This window comes from Myotis daubentonii, chromosome 7, assembly GCF_963259705.1.
Source record: "Myotis daubentonii chromosome 7, mMyoDau2.1, whole genome shotgun sequence".
NCBI lineage: Eukaryota > Metazoa > Chordata > Mammalia > Chiroptera > Vespertilionidae > Myotis > Myotis daubentonii.
The window spans coordinates 38,560,290-38,582,478 of NC_081846.1; the positions used below are offsets into that span (position 1 = coordinate 38,560,290).

Here is a 22,189-nt window from a genome sequence, read left to right on the forward strand (position 1 = left end):
GCAAATAGTAAAATAAGGTTATAAAAACATTAACTTTGTCATTCGTGCTTTGAACTCAACAGATGTTCATTAAATATATGTTGAATGAATATAATTGTAAAGAGGAAATCACTTGGAATCAACAGTTAAGAACAGTTGTGAAGATATAGGAAAAATAATTGGGGATCCCCTTCAATATAAATGTATGAGATTCGGGAGAGGATATGCCTCAGCAGGTGATGGAACAAGATTTTCAAATGCCTATCATCACTAATGCAGCCCCCTATCTCCTCACAGGCTGGTGTGACCTGGGTAAAATTTCATTTGTATTCGAAGGCTTATATGAGTGAGCTTATTTTATGTATCTCAATAATAGTGGTATAAGTACTTTAAAACCAAACACAAAAACATTCACAACTGAGGTTTACCTGATGGTCCCTTGTGAGTAATCGAGCAATGTCTGCAGAGGCAGAAGATTGTGATACATGTTTGTGAACTGACTCATCAGATAGCATCTGCTTTGCAATGCCTCAAGGGAATTTGAGGAATAATAATAAAAAGAATTATATATGATGTACTGAAACAAAACATGAATTGTCTATGGATGGATTTACTAAACAATTAACTCAAGAACACGAGTAACATATTACAGTGTGTTCAACACAGGTATAACTCTTTTTAACCACCAATCCCTTCCCCAAAGGGATGGTAAGCAACTCCAAATACCAACGACTGAAACCAATTCCATTCTTACAGCTAGCTGACTCCCTTCTGCAGCGTCTCCAAAGCTAGTTCTTTCCTTAATGGGTTTCATTCTCTTTCTTGACTGGTTGACTCTAGAAGCACTCAGACTGTCTTTACTTCTCTCAATGTCCGGTTAACACAATATAAATACGTATTACCTGCTCCGATGAACAACAAAATAGCTCTGCTCCTGCTTATTGCTGCCACAGGCCTCTCTTGACCACTCTGTTTCCCTGAGGACTTAGGTTGTTCCCCTGTGGTTGCCTTCCTCTGTGCTATGCTTGCTTCTTATTTTTTACTTTGAACTATGGGCTATAATGAAAAGCTTCCTGTAAGATATCTCCTTAGTGGTAAAATGTCCTTTTTCTGCTTAACTTATTTCTCCCTTCGAAGCATCTGGCAGACAGATAGTAAGACCTGCTATTCTAAATCCTTGCTACCAGTAGGAGACAATCTAAGTCCTAACTGTATTGATTATTTCAGAGTTCTAAACAATGTACTTTATTACCTTTTCTGAAAACATGCTGCTATTCATTCTTTCTTTCTACATCCATCTTCCTAAGGGTGGGTATCCAGTAAAATTTAACAAGTGAGTGAATGGAGTGAGCAAGTAAGCTAACCATTGTTCACAAAAGATTAGTCTCCGTGGGGCATCCAAATAGACACTCATGAGGAAATGAGCCAATATTTGGTTGATAGGTTTGTTTGAGTAGTCAAGAGCATTAGCAAAGGTCATCCAGAATAAACTCAGGGTGAGTTACAATACGCATCATGAAAGGAATGATTTTTAGAACCTAAGTTGTCTATAGCTTGCACATATTGTGCTAAGAGCCTGAATTAAGAAGGCATAGAAGCAAAAGTATCTTTTGATGGTGATTTGGAAATTGGGGGTCACTGTGAATGATGATATACATTGTCAATAATGGCAGCTTCTCAGACTTGAAGTACATATTGTTCCTCCAAGAATATTCCGTTGAATTTCAGTAACATTTAAATGATGCATTATGTCAGTTAAGACTGTTTATTCAGCTGGCCATCTTCAACTTTTTTTTAAGACTATATTTTTAGAACAGTGTTAGGTTTATGACACGTTTTTTTTAAAAAGGAAAATAATAATGGATGTAAAATAATATAACGAAAAAATATGTTTGGGGGATTCTTGAAGATAAGTATTGCCCAGACCCCTCACCTGTCCAAATGGAAGTGTTGCTTAGTAGAATAATAGCCCAAACTGAAGAAGCATAGGTTCTTTTTTTTTTTCTATTTTCCTTCCTTGGAAAGGAAGAATTTATAGCAGCTTTAGGAAGTGGAAAGAGTAAAGAATTAAACCTAAGGATCTAAATTTTGTAGTGTTAAATATGATTGTTGGAATCATGTATGAATATTGAAAGCATTTAATTCACTTATCCTGGCTGCATTCTAAATATATAAAGTTACGATGTCTTATCTAATTAATAGCTCCTCTCATACAGTTTTTAAATTTGTATTTGTTACTATGAAGGCAGACCCTTTACCTGGTTTTCTTTGTTCTCATTATCACAGCTGATGCTTTGGTACTGGAGTAACAGCTTGCATAGTGTCAACGTGCTCAGCAGTAAATCAGAAATCTAACTACTTGAACCCCATCGTTTCCACTTCCCATTCTTTAAGACTTTACTCCATCCACATCTCCTTGGTAAAGACTTCTCTGACCATCCAGGGAGTCTTTCGAATTCTTTTTATTCTTCTTCTGCGTACTTTCCACTTGGCGCTTCCAAACTTACCCATAAATAAAAGTATGCCTTGTTCTTCCACTTAGTTCGTAGACCCTCTCTTATTCATTCCCCCACCCCCAGGGGAGAGAGTGAACACAGACCCCCACGAACACAAATTATGCAGTCGAGTATCCCAGATTTGGGGAAATCCAATCCCAAGTGCAAGGGATAAGCCTCCACCTGGAAAAACCACCTTCCTGATCATGGCATCTCCCCTGCCAAGTAAGTATGGATTTCTCATTCATTTGTTCATAGCAGCTAGCACGGTGACTTGAATATAGTAGCTTTCAACAGTTCAAGTACACAAAGGTTTAAAATGGGGAGAGGAAAGATGAAACTAATAGTGCTGAGTTCCATTTTATTTTATTCGTATACTATTAAGTGATTTGCCCACTAGCTCAGCCTATTATTGTAACTGTTACATCTCTTAATTTTGATTAGTAAATTCTGAGTATTTTGTATTATCAGAAATGAACTAAATATGGCTACAACGCTGAGTAGTAAAAATCACTTATATGATTATATGCTTATAATATAGGGTGTTTGGTTTTTCCTTATCATTATTAAAATCAACTAGTTAAATTACTGGGTAATTTTACCACAGAATAAGATAATATTTTAATTTTTTTGTATAGTTTAACAGTATTTTTTACAGAAAAGTTTTATTTTGCCTCAGATGGCAATCATTAGGACCACAGAACTAGACGAGATCAAGAAGCCTCAGTATGTATCTTTCTCCAGGGTGGTCTAGTCTAAATTGCATTTCAACTTCTTCAGGAAAAGAGAATATTAGCCTATTAGGTTATATGCTGTAATTCTTTTGGACTTCACTCATTATTCATCAAATCTCATCCTATTTCTTCATGCTGTAGTCCCAGAAAAGAAACCACTTAAAAACATGTTAGGCAAAATAAATACTTTATTGTTTTAATTTTTTTTTAAAGAAATCAGCCTTTGTGTGATAATTCAAACATTTATAAACCTTTTAGATAGTTTTTCAAAGAATACTGTTAACATCTCGACCACTTTTGATTAAAATTTCACACAAAGAAATAGACTAGGAGTTGAAAATTATAAATGTCAAGGGAATAATTCTAATAACATTTGGTTGTTACCTTACATATTTATTTATTAACCCATACATAACCAAGTAGGAAGCCATCGTCCTCTCCCCCGACCCCCGAAAAAACAACAACAGTTTTCAATGGTTAAACTGAACTAAAACCATCTACTGTAAGGAGAACAAATCTAAATTACTTCCATTTTGAAAAAAAACAAAAACAAAAACAAAAACAGCTTATTTATTTCTACCCATTCAAGTCATAGGCCCCATTATTTTTGGAAATTCTCTACTATTTAGTCTAAAGGACAGAAGAATAAACATCTCCTTATAATAAAGAAGTCTAGACAATGCAAAAAGTACATAGTGTTTAATATAAGACACATTTCCAAAAGAAAAATACTACATAAGCTATAATAAAAATACATTTGTCTTAGGTAAAGTAACAATGCTTACAGTGTAAGAACATTAAGTAGTTGGCAGGAAACCTCATATGAGAATTCTATCTTACTGCTATTAGTAACTTCCTCAAGAACTAAGAGCAAACTTTCACAACAGAACAAATTTTCTTCTTGGAAGAGACACTAATTAACAGCAGTAGAGGGAAAATCATTGGTTGTTTCAAGCTCTCAAAAAACAAATCAGTTATTGCACAGTAAATACCTCATAGAGGTCAGTGTTTAAGGAAGCTAGTCTAAAGAAATATGTTATTTATATGTTGGTTAAATCTGGATGTTTTCAAGTTTTAAAATTAATTCTACATAGGGAATCCATTGGAAAATATTGACATACAAATAAATATTAGGCTTTTTGAATGGATACACTTTAGGAGAGAAATAAAGTCAGCAAAGTGCCTAAGTTTCTATGTATGTTTTTAAAAAAGATATGCATAGAAGAAATAAACATTGTACACTGTATACAGCAGCCCAGCTCAGCAGCAAGTATCTTCTGAAGCACAAATAACACCTCCACCAGTGTATATCATAACTCCAACATTACTCAGCTAATATGATCCATGCCAACCTTGGAAAAGAAAAAGAGAATATCAAACTCTTTCAAATATTATTACTAAAAGGTTATTTAAAAGTGAAATGAGAATGTTCTCCCCACACACACACACACACACACACACACACACAAACACACAATCCTGTTGTGATCTCTACCCGTCTTCCTGAAAGCTAATTCTTTTATCCCTGGCTTTGAAAAAGGCCCTGTTAGTTATTTTATGAAATAGTTTATAAAACTATTTTTCCTATTTTCTACAGCTGAAATTATTTTTGTATATTTTTATATTATATATTTATATTTTTATATTATAAATATTTATATACTTACATTTATATATTTTTTCAAATTATATATTTGTTTCTCATATTCTACTAAATGAATATTTTTAATTCTGGCATTATTCTACCAAATTGTATTACGGACTTTGGCATTTGAGTATTACTATTAATATATATTTTATAAAATGTAACTAGAGTTATGAGACAAAATTAAAGTTCTTCATTTTTATACCTAAAACACATAAAACAATTCTACATATTATGACATGACTAGATATGGAACTATGGGAAATATTTCTCAGAAGGCAAAAATTGAGAAAGATAACTATGAATTTGTGATTAATTCTCAAAATTGTGGTCCATAAATTATACATCTGAAATACCATTATAGCCAATGCAATTAAAATAAGACTCAGGTTTGAAGGTCCTTATCTCCCCAATTCCAGAATTTGTTTACTTTAATGAAATTTCAGTAAAATGACGTAATACAGGGTGGGGTGAAAGTAGATTTACAGTTGTGAGTATGGTAAACACAGAGGTAAATCTTGTATTATTTTCCGTATGAACAATTGTAAAGTTACTTCTTTTTTAAAAAATATATTTTATTAATTTTTTTACAGAGAAGAAGGGAGAGGGATAGAGAGTTAGAAACATCAATGAGAGAGAAACATTGATCAGCTGCCTCCTGCACATCCCCTACTGGGGATGTGCCCGCAACCAAAGTACATGCCCTTGACCGGAATCGAACCTGGGACCTTTCAGTCCTCAGGCCGACGTTCTATCCACTGAGCCAAACCAGTTAGGGCTGTAAAGTTACTTCTGTCCCGCTCTGTGTAACAATCCCTTGGAGGTTAGTAATATAAGATTTTGACTACATTTCAAAAGGGGCTGTATGTGGCTTTTACACTGTAAGATAATATAGTGCATACATTCTAAAAATTAAAATTTTGTTAGAGAAGCAGACCTCTGTACTAAGAAAACAAAGCATTAAAAACTACTTTACATTTATCTAAACAAAGAACATCAGTAAATTTACCTATTAATTCCATTTAATGACTATCTTGCTTAGAATTTGATGCTTTACTTGAAGACACTGCTGCCAGAAGTCCACTCACAATTTCCCGTCTGATTTCCCCAACAATAGACTCTTTAATCTAGAATAGAAACAGAGGAAAATAAGAGTTTGGCAATGTAACTGTAATCCATTTCTTGTTTTCAAAAAAACATAAATAGCATTTCATTTCTGCAATCGCCAACTATAAAGAAAGCGGCAACATTCATGTGAAACTTGATGCAATGCGGAGGGAGAGGGCAATCACGTTCATCTCTCCTCCAACTCAGACCGGACTTCTAGGTCTGGTCGACCAAAATTCAGACAACTACATTATAAAATATCACATTTCTTAAGTTGAGAACATTAAAAATTTTTACTTTATAGATTAAAAACTTCTCTTAAATAATTTGCTTCCTGACACAAAATAACCTGAAAGAAGTGACTAAATGTTAGATTCACTTTTATGTTTCTGATTAATGTCCACCTTTGTATCGTAGTCAGCAGGATGGGCAAGTGTTCTCATTGTTATGAAAGTCCATTAGTGGCAAAACAATATACAGGTATATGGTCTGAAAGCGGAGTATCTAAAGAAGTTATATGTTGTTCTAAATGTAACACGCATGTTTTAAGTGGAAAGAAATGATCATTTAGCACAGATTACTTTAAAACATGAAAATAAATGACCATATACTCTAAAAAAATAATTTTTTCTTTAGTTGTATGGTCTGTTTGTCACCTGTCTAGAACTTCAGCTTCAAAAAAGATATACATCTCATTTTATTAGTGGAACGGGCAAATAAAACTATGGCAATGGCAATTCCATCAAGATTTTCTTCTCCAGATGCCTAAACACTGCAAATGCCTATCCGTGTCTTTTTCTCTCCTATGATATAGCATCACCCCCAAACAGCCCTCTGTAAAGACTTTAAGTGTGTATTTCCTGAAACAAACTGATAATGCCTTCCTAAATTAGCACTGGAGACACTCTCACCCAGCTTTTAAAAATTCTACATTTCCAGAGTTTCCTGTCAGCCTGATCTATTTCCTAAAATGTTTCTAAGTACATCCTGAACTCATTCCAATTGAAGTCTTTCCAAAAATAGCTCTGAATTAATCTGTCATGAAAACTGGTACAGCCCGGCCAGCGTGGCTCATGAATGGTTGGTGCTAAGGGCAAATGGCCTGGATTGTGGGCTCACTCCCCAGTAGGGGTGTGCAGAAGGCAGCTGATCAATGATTCGCTTTCATTGATGGTTCTATCTTTCTCCCTTTCCCTTCCTCTGAAATCAATAAAAACATATTTTTTTAAAAATCTGGTACATGCACAATATATATATTTACACATACGTATACAAAGAAACAAATGCTCCTTAGCTACCAACCATTTTCACAGGAATATATTCAAATAAATATGAGCTTCTCATTTTGTCTTCTACCAATATTCTGAACTTTAAACATCACCAAAAGTTTTTGAAGTTCATAGCATTTCAGACTCATTTCTTAAACAAATACATCTAAGACACAAATATTATGAAAACCAGAATTTCTTAGCCACAATATGCAAGCACAAACACAATGTGTGTTGAATCAAAACCACCGCACACCTGTATTTAACAGGAGACCATGAGCAGCACAATCTCTCCAGTTCCCTTGTTCAATGCAATAATGCAATTTTATTAAATCTTGTCATTCATCAACATTCAAAAGACAAACTTGTTAAAAAGCATTATTTACAAACCAAAAATGTGTGCCAGCTATCTGGGGAGTATAGACATTACTGGAGTAAAGCCTAAAGTCTCCACCATCAAGGATATCATTATCTAGATGGGCACAAAATGAATATTATTTCCTAAAATACTACATGGGAAAAGTAATTTATTAATTCATTAATGACATAAGAACAGAACAAATTTTGAAAAATGAGAGACCACTTTGGGCTAGAAGAGGAGAAAATAAAAAACATCTCAGAGAACGGCGGACTTTAATGTAACAGATCATGAAATGGAAAGGTAATCTCAGATGACAGAATAGAAAATTGTAGCAAGAGCACCCTGGATAAGAGGGTGCAAGCCAACGGGAGCCTGGCTGACAAACTAGTTCCTGCTGGGAGTGGAAATTAGGAAATTAGAATAGAAAGGGTGAGGTCAAGTGGAAAGTGTTTATTATGAGCTACTTCAGGGGCAGGATTGGGTCTCATTTATCAATGTAGCTGGCATAAAATAAGTGCTCAATAAATGTTTGAATGAGTCAATAACAGAGCGAGAGAGAGGGAGAGAGACAGGGAAAGAGCACAACAGTGAGAGACCATATCACACACAAAAGGAAACAGAAAGTAGCAAAAAAAGGACTACGGACTAGCCCTGAAAACAATAAAATGCCTTTAACAATTTATCGAAGGAATTAATGTACAGACAAATTATTTCTAAAATCCTCCGTGTTCCAGAGAGTTTGGAAGGGTTAGGAGTGAGAAAACGCTGGGATGAGTGGTCAAGTTGCCTTTATGAGCACAATTTCCAAAAAGTGAGACAGACTGAAGATAGGTTACTGGAGATTAAGAAAGGAATGCTCACTGGCAATATAAGCAGACTGACAGCCAGTCTGAAGTGTGGGGCAACACATCCATTTAATATGCATCTTCTGAGTACGATCTTCATGGCAGCCATTATTTCAAGGGATCACTAACACAAGTTATAATAAGAACACAGTCAAGCTGGGGATTTACATGTTTACATGTTTAAAGCATGTCAGATGAACTGTAATGAAGATAGTAAAAGGCATAAATAAAGCCTAGGAACTTCAATAAACCAAGGACAACTCTCTAAACACAAAGCAATCTATGTTTACGCTTTGACGTTTAATTCTGTTGTATTTGCTATTGTGGGCACATATTCACTCATTCTATTCAGTAATCTTTTTATTTATTTACTTAAAAGAAAAGCAAGTAAACAGTTTCAGGCTACTGGCTACATACATCATGGTGTTCCCCCGCTACCACATACACAATCTGCACAGATAAGGGGTATCTTTAATCTGGCAAAAGCTTAGTAACTGAAGGAGCATATAAAACATTTGTTTGAAAGGACCTTCTATACTGTCCTTCAAAATAAGAATCCCTCTGTATTAACACATTATAAGTAATGAAAGCACTTGTTTTAAAAACTTCAGATATGGTGAAATGATGGAAGCAGAGGCCTGACAGACATCATTGTTTTCATGCACCCAAGAGTGCAATGAGAAAACTTCCCTGAAAGTTGTCTGCCAAACATGCTTAATCCTCATCTGCAAAACTGTTCAACACAAGCTTAAGGCTTGTTTCCTGAATAGTGGCTTTGTTAATGGGTAGGGGGGCCAGAATTTACTGGAAGACAGAATCTAATTTAGTTTTCTTGGTACCTAAAACAATAAGCTTTAAAAAAAATTAGAATTCAGTACCAAGTGAATTTAGGTGAAAATATATGGATTTGAAATTAAAGTGCTTCAAAATAGTTTTTCTTTTTAAAGTAGTTTATTGATATTTAGAGAGGGAGGGAGGGAGAAAAAAGAAACATCGGCGTGTGAGAGTGTAACATCGATTGGCTGCCTCTCGCACAGCCCCCAGTGGGGAATGGCTGCCTCCCACACACCCACCAGGCATCAAGCCCCAAACCTGGGCACCTGCCCTGACCGGGAATCCAACTAGTAACCTTTCAGTGCATGGGATGACGCCCAACCAGTTGAGCCACACTGGCCAGGGCAGTTTATTTTCTTAAATACACCAATATTCCTCTTTCACACTGTTTGATCTATACATTTTGTTTAGTAAGTTGCTTTTTGTTTTCTTTTCTTCTTTTGTAGACAATAAGGATAAATGTTAAGCCCAATATCCTCCAAACATTCCAAATTCTGACTTAGGGAGTGTCTAATTAACAGTTTTAATAACAAATTCTGAATAGTTTTGAAGCATTTGCCTTGCATGTCAGTTTAAATATCTTCAAATTATAAAATCTTCTACATTTCATGGGAGGTTCTTATAGATGTTTAAGTAGTTCTCTAGAACCAAGAGAACACCACCAACTTCCTACATGCTATGTTCTGAGTCAAAGATGAATGCTCTCGCCTAGGAATCACTTACTCCTAAGAAATTACACGGCACACAGCAGGCCATCCATTAATGACTTTTAAAATGAGGACCCAAATGTGCAATAAGGGAGTATTTGTAACAAATTAGTAATATAAAGGAAAACTTTCAAACCAAGGCAAGCTAAAGGGAACAAAAATATCACATTTCTAAGGTGAAAAAAAGTACCTTAAAACTTACTTCCTTAGATAACAAATAATAGTGTGAAGAAAATTACTTAATTTAAGTCAAAAATTGAACTTTGACATGAAACATATAAATAAGAATAGATAATCGGTCATACCTAACTGAGAAAGTTCCATGTACAGAGCTTGATAAACGCTAGTTGGCCACAACCAACTTACAAAAATAACTACATCTGTAGGACAAGCAACTTTATAGAATTAAGATCTTTCAAACTTTAATTTGTTACCTCATGTCAGGAAAAGAAATTACATACATCCAGTGTCTCCTGCTATGCTTGTTCTGAAAATGTGAGTTTGTCTCACACATGACTGAAATATTAGGAAACAACTTGATCTCCCTTTTTTTGTTTGTTGTTGTTTTTTTAAATATATTTTTATTGATTTCAGAGAGGAAGGGATAGGAAGAGAGAGACAGAAACATCAATGATGAGAGAGAATTATTGAACGGCTGCCTCCTGCAAGCCCCCTACTGGGGATCGAGCCCACAACCCAGGCATGTGCCTTTGACTGGAATCAAACCTGGGACCCTTTAGTCTGCAGGCTGTTGCTCTAACCAGCCGTGGGCAAACTATGGACGGCGGGCCGGATCCGGCCCGTTTGAAATGAATAAAACTAAAAAAAAAAAAAAAAAGACCGTACCCTTTTATGTAACGATGTTTACTTTGAATTTGTATTAGTTCACACAAACACTCCATCCATGCTTTTGTTCCGGCCCTCCGGTCCAGTTTAAGAACCCATTGTGGCCCTCGAGTCAAAAAGTTTGCCCACCCCTGCTCTAACCACTAATCCAAACTAGCTAGGGCTCCCTTTTAAAATATATATACAATTCTTTACTACCTGATCCTAGTGCCCAAAACAGTTTTTTTGCTAATTTTCTTAATTAACTTTCAACCTCTGACTACTCACCTTCCTAATTTTTTGTGGTCCTTTTGGTTACTAGAACTATGGTTAAATGCTTCAGGTTTGACCACTGTCATCCTTCAGGATAAACTTTTTCATTCTGTGTTTCTATATTTGAGCAACTCATAATTTCCATATTTCTCTACCCACTAAACCAAACAGACCAAATTACTTATACTTATTAAAGTCACAACACCAACTTCTCATGTAAATTGACATTATCCTGGAAGAGAACTAAATTATAATCTCTCATTTCACAAATGCAGAAACAGATCTAAAGAGCATGTCGCATGTTCATCTATTTCGAACTCTAAAAACACCTCCTTGGCCAGAGTGAACACAGAATTGCAATTATTTCACACTGCAGTAATGAGATTTACAGAAATGACATTACAAACATTACAAAAACACTTCAATAGACATAAGCTGACCAAAGAGAAGGTTAATTTAAAAGCTCTATGAAAATTACTAAATACAGTGAATCAAAGGAATATCTTATAAATAATTAATGTTTAAATACAACCTCCTCCAACATATATCACCAAATAAATAAAGCATGGATTTTACTCACCTCCCGTATGACTTGCTGCAATTCATCTTGCTCTACATTTTTATGCATTTCCTCAGCAGCTGGCATCAATGGGATTTTTCCATACCCTTCTTCCACTTCAGATTTAAGTCCTACAGCCTCTAAGTGTTCTTCAGCTGCACCAACTTCCTCAGAACTTTCCACTTCTGGAGGCGAATGCACAGAGCCTGTTCTAGAAGGAGCAGTTGGCGTTAGGGCCACTGATGCTCGGAATACCTTCTTGCTTGGTGCCCGATGGGTCTTGGGTTTGCGCGCTGAGTCACCAGAAGGTAGTCCAGTTCTTCTACTAGGATGAAAGGGACTAGAACATGCAGAAGATGACTCTGATGTTGCTTGGGAGAAAACAGATTCTGAGCTTTCTCCAGGAGGAATGTCAAATCTCATTTCTCCAAGTCCCAGGCCCAATTCGGACTTTAGGTATGACTGTTCCCGCATCAGTTCAGTGACCTGGAGATCAGAAAAATTATTAATTCTTCTCTCTTGTAATTAAGATCATTGGTTAAAAAAATTAAAGTCCTAGCTGTATTGCCAAAAGTCACTTAACTTGTAAGGCATGATTCTAACTCATTCATTTAGTAACTACTTAATTTCATTTGCAACAATAGCAAAGAAAATTTAAATTCTTAGTGAGATCAAGCCATAAAATGTGTAACTAGAATAACTGGCGGGATGAAATTTTACTTGTTACCACATGGCTGTGTCCAAATTACTTATAAGGAAGAGTAACTAGTGAAAAACAAAATTGCTTCTTATGCTTTTGCCCCCAAATAAACTAATTTGTTTAATGTATGCTAAAAAATCAGACTTTTGCTCAAAAAGTAGTCTTCTTAGAGATCCAATTAACTAAAGGACATGGAATCAGACGGTAAAAGAACATTTACCCTGGAGTATAAATTAAATATTTTTATAATGCATTATCTCCTGTAGGCCATAAAGATAAATCAATTATGCAATTAAATGGCTTCCTAGTGGCCTAAGGTAGCAAGGGACTTTCAGAAATCCCAAACTCACTTCCAATCAATTTAAATAACTCATCAAATTCTGTGTTTAAAAAATATCTCATCTACACTAGAGAAGTTGTGTGTTTATGAAATGGTCTATCGTTCCCCTCCCCCGTGATTTAAAGGAGAGAGGCTTACTGGTTCCATTACATTCAATGGAGAAGGGCATGACAAGTTATCAGCGCTTCTACTGCCACACATTCCCTGAAAAAGTAAAAACAATTTATATATATATACATTTACATATTTTTTTCAAGCTGCAACTGTTTTATAATAAAATAAATTAGCTAATTATTACTCTAATGCATTCCTATGTCACCCTCAACTGTCATGGGAACCTATGAAATGTGCTACTGCAATTGAAGGTGCATACATCACACTACTGTCACCAACACACATTTCTCAGAATAATAAATCAAAACCTTTTATAGAAAATGATACCATTGATATAGAATATTCTTATTCTATGCTATTCATTGATATGTGTACACACACATTCTTATTCTATTGATTTTTACCATATGTGCACATATGTATACGAGTGTGTGGTAATCATCCACTTAGTTATAAGAAATCAAATATGTTGTTCCGGTGAAAGAGAAAAGTTCACTATTTTAGCATTTCAAAGCAATATATTCTACAACTGCAAAGGTATCAGCAAAAATAAGACTACAACTTTTGAAATTCAAATTTGATAAAAGGAACATGAGAAGTATAAAGAGTGGTACTTTTATAAACATAAAGTGTTTCTTTTCATTCTCTTTGATATACGTTTTTTGCCTTTACAAAGACCTCACGTGATTCCTTAAAAAAACATAAAGAATAGAAAAGGACCCAAAATAAAGGAAAAGCTTAAAGAAAGTAGTTATTTATTCAAAGGCAAGAAAGGGCAAAAAACCTGAAATATATATGTGTTCTTTACAATCGCATGCAGTCACTAAAAGCTAAATGTCAGAGATTAACCCACTATCACTTTCCTTTAAAACCCCTAAACTTTTGTATTGATGCTTATTTCTATTATTAAAAATTACGATTAAAATTTTTCAGTGTATTTCTAAATATACTATTTAAGAAAGTAATCACAATGTGTACATTCAACTAATTTGGGGAAGACTCCTTAAACGTACTCCATGCTTCTAATGCCATTAAAATAAGTGTTTTTAAGTTAAGGCATTTGTCTGAAATGATGTGGAACACTATACGCAAAACCTTAGTACAGCTACTGACAATGCCCGGGTACCTACCACCAGTGCCGAGGAGCGGAAGGGAGAAGAAATGTGCCTGGCGCGCAGCTGCTCCTCCAGGCCCAGCAGACGCTCCTCCAGCTGTAGCTCCAGGTCTTCAAGTTCCATTCGGACTGAATTTCGCAAACCCTGGAGCTGATCAACTTCATACCTAATGGGAAGGGGACAGGCACAACGTTTGAATAAAGCAGTCTGGGGATTCAGTCACCACTCTCTCACCGGCTATCAGAAGGCAGTGAAATTCCAAGTTCTAGAAACTGGCGCAACAGCAAATGCCAACAGGTGTGACCACCAGGACAACTGTTCTTTCTCTCTTTAGCCTTTCTCACAAATATCCCAAACACTGAAAACATGACAGCCACGACCTTCCTTAACGCATTGAGAGCAGGGAAGTGTACTTAGGAATTTTATTTACACTGGTTCACAAAATAGGTAAAGGGTACACAGCAGTAGAAATAAAACCTAGCTTTAAAGAGAAAAGTTGGCAATGCTTTTTAGAATAGAAAACATTTTGAGTCACATTAAGACAAAATGAACTTTCACCTTTCCTCCTCAGTCATATGATGATAAACCATGGTTTGTTGACGCAGCATCGCCAATTCTAAGTCCATCATTTGCGTTCTAAACAAATTCAGGCTCCGCCTCATTACTTGGAGCTCCTGAAAAGTATTCTAAAATACAACAAAACAAAATTATACTTCTAAATCACAGAAGTTATTTTGTACACAGTGATTTCAGTAAGAACTTACTTCATAAAGAGGTAGAACAGATGATTTCTGAGGACTGTATGGAGCAGCAGCAAGATCAGGTCCTCTCATCATAGGGTACTTAAAAAAAAAGTGAAAGGATGGTTACAAATCAATGTCAAAGTAACTATTCCCAATTTATTTGAAGTATTAAAAATATGAGTTTGAGGCCTTTATGTCTTTCTCTTTGAGGCAAAAATAATAAAAACAAAACTTCATATTGTGAGCAAGAGCCAAATCAATCAGCTCTCATTCTACCTACTACTCCCATCTGTTCCAGGGATAAGTCAGTCTATTTGGAACGAGGCTGAAGCAAAGGAACACATATAGTTCATCTATGTCTTACAGGACTTCCCTCTTGCCTTAAGAAAGTAGAAAAACAAAACTCATAGAAGCAATAGCAAGTGTCATTCTGAAATAACAGAACTATTGATTTGAATGGAGAGAGTAGCAATCCATCATCACTCATTCTTAGACATCTGAGCATCTGCTATACGTCACTATTTTAGGCAGCGAAGAAAAAAGATAAAAGGCATTCCCAGCCTTTTAGTGTTCGTTCTCACAGTGTAAGAAAGAAAAGAGAACTTAAAAAAATTATACTACTGGAGTGGAGGGGAGTGTTATGTTAGAAACATACAAAAATCCAGATTAGGGGAGTACACAGCCTCAATGGTGCTGACACCTGACACAACTGTTTAGGGGGCCTGCATGCAGCCCAGTAACGGCTGGAGCTCACACATAAGGAATAAGTCTGGAGATACAGGCAGAGTCCAGGTCATGAAGAGCATCTGTCTCCTGGGGTGGGAGTAGAAATTAATTGAGTTACTGAAGGGACATCTGAGAGGAGAAGATGACACCGAGGGTAGAACAAGCTGGCCTAGAAAGAAAGTCGCAGGGAGACAGGGCCCTGGGAATCCCGTTTCACGCAATTACAGTTGAAAGGTTAAATGTCTCACTCACAGACAGAACTGCATTTTGTACACAGGAAGACAAACACCCACATTCTGGTTAGACTGAAAATCACTGGAGACGGTACATCACTACATAACTTGAAAAGTCACAACTTCAGTTTTTACTTTCAAAGTGGCTTCCTGTCTACAGTCACCGTGGTAGAGATCTACTATGCACATCCTAGGCCTCTTGACGCCTTGCTGAACACTCTGATCCTTGCATTACAGTCGCTTTCTTCTTTCCTTAACTGTCTGAATGTAAATAGTTCAGAAAGAGATACAGAAAGGAAATGTGAAATATGAAAGGCAAACCTGAGGACAATTTACTTATTTTCAGAGCTTTTTAAGGGGAATTATTTCCAGCCCACTAACAGTTCTTTAAGTGACAAGACACATCAGACCATTTTAATTCAAATTCAGTTTACCTGATTTTTTTTCCTTTTCTGGGGTAGTTTCGGTCTTTGAACCCAGTGGAAGCAGACTAATGCTGTGCCAGGAGACCAGCCTCAGGAGTCAGTGGGTGAAGGGGAAAGCTTAGTCAGAGAGCTACGAGCAGAACCAGAGCACACGGCGACACTCAGGCCAAGGGCACGCACACTTAGAAAGAAGAGGTGGTGAACACTGTCCACTGGCAGAGAGAAGGAAAGAGAGTACTTGAGAGGGAAGATTTTTTAAATAACAGGGACAACCTGACTAAGACAAAAACAATGGAGCAGAGGCTAAAGAAGGAAGGACACTAATGGACAAAATCTCTTTAGAAGGGAGATTATGAGCAGAGAAATTAACCTTGGTCAGCGTTAGAGCTGTTTCTGAGACAGAAGGAAGGAGTATAGGAGGAGAGCAGGTATAGGTAAGTATAGGCATGGAAGACAATGAAGATGAGGAGGTTCATGCCTAATGCGTCTTAGCCTCTCAGTGAATTAAGAGGTGCTCAGATCAATAAAATAAATAAGATACACTTCTTCTCATACCTGTGAAAGATTCTGCAGTGAGTTTCTAATATCATGCAATACTCTTCGCAACTGCATTTCGATGGCAGAAGGAGGGTTCACAGAGCCCGATCGGTAAGGGTAGGCAGCGTGTCTATGTGAGTAAGAACACCCGAGAGGGGGCGTGAAGGCACTGCAGGTGGCGCCGGATATGTTGGGGACACTGCGAGTGCTCAGAGTCCTCATGTGCTCACAGAGGGGCCGCTCCTGCCACTCGGAGTGAAGGGAGTGAAGGGAGCAGGTAGACTGAGATATAGGTGCTGGAGCATAGAGGGAACAGGTGGGGGTCCTTTGATGAAGACACTCCTCTGACTGGCTCGCCTCCCTCGGAGAGGCTTCTGAATCTTTCTTCCCAGAGGACGAAGAGATGAAAATAGTGGATTTGACTACAGACTGACCATCAGGCTCAACCGCCTCGTTTTCCAATTTCTGTTCCTCTTCAGGTGTGTACTTATAGGTGAAGGAGGGTGGACTGCATCGGGTCTCTTTTCCTGGGGACAATCGAACATTGACAGAGGACACAACCCTGACAGGGCTCAGTAAGGTGGTTGGTAAGGACTGAGACCTTCTAAGAGGGTAGCCAGCTTTGGCAAGTAAGTACCTCTGTTTTAACAGGTCTTTTGATTTTATCAAGCTACGCCCTGCTCTTTGACTAGACAGACCACAGATCTTCATTTGAGCTCTTTGCAAAGCTGTGTTAACTCTGTCCACAGAAGAGGGAAGCCCAGTTTTCGTTTCAGAGCCCTTCTCACTGCCTTTAGCTTCAATAGAAGCCAATGATTTAAGGATATGGTGTGTGGTATACTGCACAAATTCACATTCAACGCTTTTATCCACGTCACTTTCAGCACTTTCCTCCCTCAGCAGTTCCTCTGGCTGTGCTGGAGACGAATCCTCTTTCGTTTCAGTAACTTCAGTAACGTGATCCCCTGCACTACAGGTGGACTCCTTATTTCCTGTATTCTCAACTGTCTCGCACTGGGGGGAATCCTGGCTATCTGACCTTTTGTCAGCAACTGCTGCTGCCTTCCCGCTTCCCTTGGGAAGAGGCATGAGAGACTCCTCCTCAGGCTCATTAAAATAAGGCTGGTCACGTGCCGTTGGCGTGGCAAGGTTTTCACCAAATGAAGTGACTGTTGTCTCGCTGTCACAACTATCAGCACTACTCCCCATGGCTTGCAACGATTCGTGAACCTGTGAGAGGAAAACCGGTGGAAGGATGAAATATTCAAATAAGTATCATTCCTGAAATGCCAGAGATATGATGGGTCTATATATGGGGGTCTCCCACCTCTGCTGTGACCCGGGTGCTGTTCAAAACTGCTTATACCAACCACCCTAGTCAGCAATCCCTCCAATTTCTCACCAAGATTATTCTAGACCTTTACAACGCCCTTAAATTCCTTTTTCAACACCCATCTCATTTTCTTCCAGCACATGACACTGACTCAGAGAAAATGGACAAAAATTGTTTAACTTTCTCCCCAATACCTACAGACTTCCCCATACCTCTTGCCATCACTCCCTCCTCTCTGTTTTGAAAGGGAACTGTGTCTCTTTTTTCAAAACTAAACCCTCCAACCTGTCCTTCTGATCACATCCTCTCTGGGACGAGGGTATTCCCCAAAGTTTCATCCCATATTTTTCTGCATCCAACTCTCTTCTCGCAGGGCCCTTCCCTAAAAATTTCCCTAAGCCACTGCCATATGAAAAAGACAAAAAGATCTATCACCCTTAAGCTATCATCGTAATTTGAAAGGACAGTTAACATTCATATCTTCTCTTCCTTATCACCGATTTACTCTCCAGTCTCACTTTTGCCTCATTTACTGCATCAGAATTGCTCACTCAACTACTCAATTTCCAAACAACCAAATTCTCATCTTTGCACTCTGATGGCCATAGCTTTCCTTTGAAAAGTTTCTCCTCCATCTCCCAATTTTTCTGCCCACTGAATTATTCTTTTGGAGTTACCATAGACACTTCTTTTATATTTCTACCCCAATGCTGTTTCTAAAGGCTCTTTTGGGTGTTCTCTTTTACTATTAATCTAACTTTATTTAAAATTTGTGTGTAGGTGTTTTAAACACTTTTCACATAAATTCTGTGTACTGCACACATAAACTATACGTTCCTTGAGAATAAAGATGTGTTTAACTCTTGGGTTATCTAACATACTCTCACATAAGTCATATAATAATCAGCAAGCTATGGATCCATACTTAATGTTGGTTATTAAATAAATGCTTATTGGAAAATACTAAAACACAATGATGGTAAAAAATAAGAAAAATAACAGACAAACTAGGATAATGATTAAAATAACCTATTCAACGGTGGTCCAAAAAGAAATAATTTTTTTGTGTTTTGTTTTTTTTGCTGTTGTTAAATATTTGTCAGAGAGAGATGAAGAATTAGTGAAACCTAAAATCTGTAGTCAAACACTTAGACTACATCTGCATCCCAGAAAATGTTTTATTCTTATTGTCATTTGAAAAATAAAGATATCACAGATTGAATCTTGAAATACATAGCTACTTTAAAAATCACCTAAATATGAAGTTAATCATAGTGCCTACTACATAGAAAATTTTACCTGAAGATGATTAAGGGAGACGCCGTCTGTTGAGTCTTCAGCAAAACCACTGCTATCAGAATGCTGACTGGCAGTACGTAACAGGTGATCTACCAAAAGAAGTGTAGTTATACAAAACTGTTCTCATTGAAGTCATATTTAGCAATGTTATAACATATATGTGAAATACTAACAGATGTAGGATATGCAAACATTGATTCTATCTTAGAAAAATATGCATCACTTATTAAAAATTGTGCCTTCAAAGCACAGGAGTTAAGTGAAATTCAGACAAAAACTGAATCAGATCAGAAATTCTCAATGTTCAGTTGCTAATTAAGCTCTAATTATAATGTACTTTGGTAGGTCCAATTAATGTCTTAACCTTGGAGGACAATTGCTTGAATTAAAAAATTGGCTCTAGTGAAAATAAAAGTCCCCAAATAAACCATTTCTATTATGTAAAAATATAAAGGTGAAATATGTAGTTGGTAAAATTAGAAATGTAAATGCAGTGTACAAAAATATCTATTACCTTCCTAATAAGAAAATAAAAATACAATTAAGGCCAGTAAGTTAAATAACTTGTTTGCAGGTACCTAAATGTCCCTGGTGTGTTAAGTGATGCAAACATTTGTAAGTTATGAAATAATTTTTTTTTTTGTAACAATTGCATGAAACTCAGTCAAATAGGTTCAACTAGTACATAATATTGTTAATCTTATAAAAACCCCATTTAGTTTTTGGTCCCAAACCTCTAATTCCCAGTTAATATAACCTAAAAACAACAACAAACATTAACTCTATGTAAAAAGGCCAACTAAGCACAATAAACAGAATCACATGCCCATCCACACTACAAATACCACAGTCCGAGAGACTTTATCACTGTTACATTTACTAAGGAAGATACTTCATGAGATAGTCAAGTTCTTCAGAACTTCAAAAGCAACAGGCTAAGTAAAGTGTGCTTGCCAAATCCACATTCATTTCAGATTTGAATCTAGAAATAAAAAACTCTACAATATGTTTGAATCAAATCCAAAATCAATTAAAGTTTGCCTGACTTTGAAAAATTCCCCAGTGTAGCCTCAGTTTCACCTAGAGACTCATGGAATGGAGTAATTTTTTTCTCATTAATAATTTGGAATAATTCTATAATATCATTTGGAAGTTAATAATCCTGCATAATGTAATATAAGAAACTGACTAATGTCCTTGAAAATTCTCGATAAACGGGAATAATTGTGAAACTGAACTGGAATAAGCTGTTAATTACCATAGATAGTCATTATGCATTATATTAATTGAGAAGACAACATCTTATATTACAGCAGTTATCACCTAAATTTTGTGTCTGTATGTCCTTTTTAAAAAAAACAAAAAACTGCAATGTGAGCATTCTGAGGGCAGGAACCTTATTCTTCTTTGTATTCCAGTATCTAGCAGAAGTTAACAATAAAAAAAAATGCTGAATGAATCAATGATAACTATCTTCTTAAAGCAACAACAGAATTAAGCCATCACCTAAAGGATTTAGAAGTGAAACTGCCTGTCTGGTTGGGATTTGAGATTAAGATCACTGTAATGTCACAAGCTGCCAGATTTCGATGCAGTGAAAGAGCTGCCAGTGTGTGCAGGGAAGCCTGATGCCCAGCCACACTCGCGGCCTCTCTGCTGAGATCCATTTTATCTGCAGCGGGGCAGTCTGTGCAGAGCTGACCTCTCCGTGGTCAGCCTGAGTCCACACAGGTCAGGTCAGAGTGCAGACTGCTCAGCCCTCAGAGCAGGTGTCGGGCAGAGGGGAGAGCAAAGAGGCCTGGGTTCAAGCTCCTGCTTATTTCTGAAAGCAATAAGGTCTCTCCTCTGCAAGACAGAATAACAATCCTATGTATTTTACAGGCTCACTTTAGGAACTCAGTGCAATGCAGGTAAAACTATTCTGTAACCTAGAAATCACAGTCTAGGTTCCTGAGTCAGACATTTGTGTTTCAGAAAATGCACTGGTCTCCAAAGAAAAAGGTGGAACTTTAAAGAAAGAGACTTCTGTCCTAACTGAAGACATAAGACATTTCTAATTTAAAAACTGGGAAGTTAGAACAAACTAAAGTGAGAACAAAACATCTGGACATTGTATTTGACTAGTATCATAAAGAAACAAAACAGAACACCTGCCTACTCTGCTAGACTTTAGAAAATATTGTTTCTCCTCTGTACTAAGGAAAATTTTGCACTGCTCTCAAAATAATTATGGAATGTTAGCTTGTGACATGAGTTGAGTCACTAAGCCTCTCTGGGCTTCAGTATGTAAATCCCAAGGCTGGATTCGAGTTTAAGATCACTGTAATCTCAAAAGTCCTATTAGCAAAAGTGTGAAATATTTTTATACAGACATTATATGCATTTTTACTAAAGTTGCAAAATAAATACATTACCAGTGATTCTAATTCTGCAATTATGATTAATCTAAGATACTCACATGTTTGCGTTATCAAAATTTGATAGGCTATCTTCAAAATGACTAAAACACTATATTGTTCTCTCTCCCTCTTTCATGCACACACGAAACCATTTTACTATATATACACACACACACATATATATATGGGGGGGGGGGTAATATGCAAATTAGGCTGGGAAGCCGTAATGGTCATGGCCAGCTCAGGAAGAGGGGCCTGGCGCAGCCCAGAGCTGAGAGAACAACAGACAGGGCAGCCCGCGCCTGGCCCTGGAGCCGGAGAGAACACACGGGGGGCTGGGTTTGATTCTGATCACGGGCATGTATTTAGGTTGCAGGCTCCTCCCTGGCCGGGGCCCAGGTCAGGGCTCATGCAGGATGCAACCAACTAAAGTGTGCCTCTCACATTGATGCTTCTCTCTGTCTTTCCCTCTCTCTTCCATGCTCTCTAAAAATCAATGGGAAAATATCCTGTGAGGATGAAAAAAAAAAGAAAGAAATGTCATATCCTATGAGAGAGACACCTTGAAAATGCCTAAAGAAAGTTGTCATTTT

The 22,189-nt window shown here is 37.0% G+C and overlaps 1 protein-coding gene and 1 pseudogene across 5 annotated transcripts in view; both read right to left on the reverse strand.

Annotated features, from left to right (window-relative positions):
- Positions 1-2,555: 2,555 nt before the first annotated feature.
- Positions 2,556-2,707, reverse strand: LOC132238995 (U1 spliceosomal RNA; annotated as a pseudogene).
- A 671-nt stretch (positions 2,708-3,378) lies between these two features.
- ITPRID2 (ITPR interacting domain containing 2) overlaps positions 3,379-22,189 on the reverse strand; it is a 37,556-nt gene continuing 18,745 nt past the window's right edge. For 3 of the 5 annotated variants that reach the window (XM_059703927.1, XM_059703926.1, XM_059703930.1), the window contains 9 exons: positions 19,198-19,286; positions 16,584-17,795; positions 14,666-14,743; positions 14,460-14,587; positions 13,917-14,067; positions 12,811-12,876; positions 11,654-12,118; positions 5,863-5,980; positions 3,379-4,560 (listed from right to left, as the gene is read on the reverse strand). In XM_059703927.1, the coding sequence (XP_059559910.1) occupies positions 5,876-5,980; positions 11,654-12,118; positions 12,811-12,876; positions 13,917-14,067; positions 14,460-14,587; positions 14,666-14,743; positions 16,584-17,795; positions 19,198-19,286 (2,294 nt within the window). In that variant the 3' untranslated portion in view covers positions 3,379-4,560; positions 5,863-5,875. The remainder of the gene's footprint in view (positions 4,561-5,862; positions 5,981-11,653; positions 12,119-12,810; positions 12,877-13,916; positions 14,068-14,459; positions 14,588-14,665; positions 14,744-16,583; positions 17,796-19,197; positions 19,287-22,189) is intronic. The other 2 variants (XM_059703928.1, XM_059703929.1) reach the window with 2 other exon arrangements.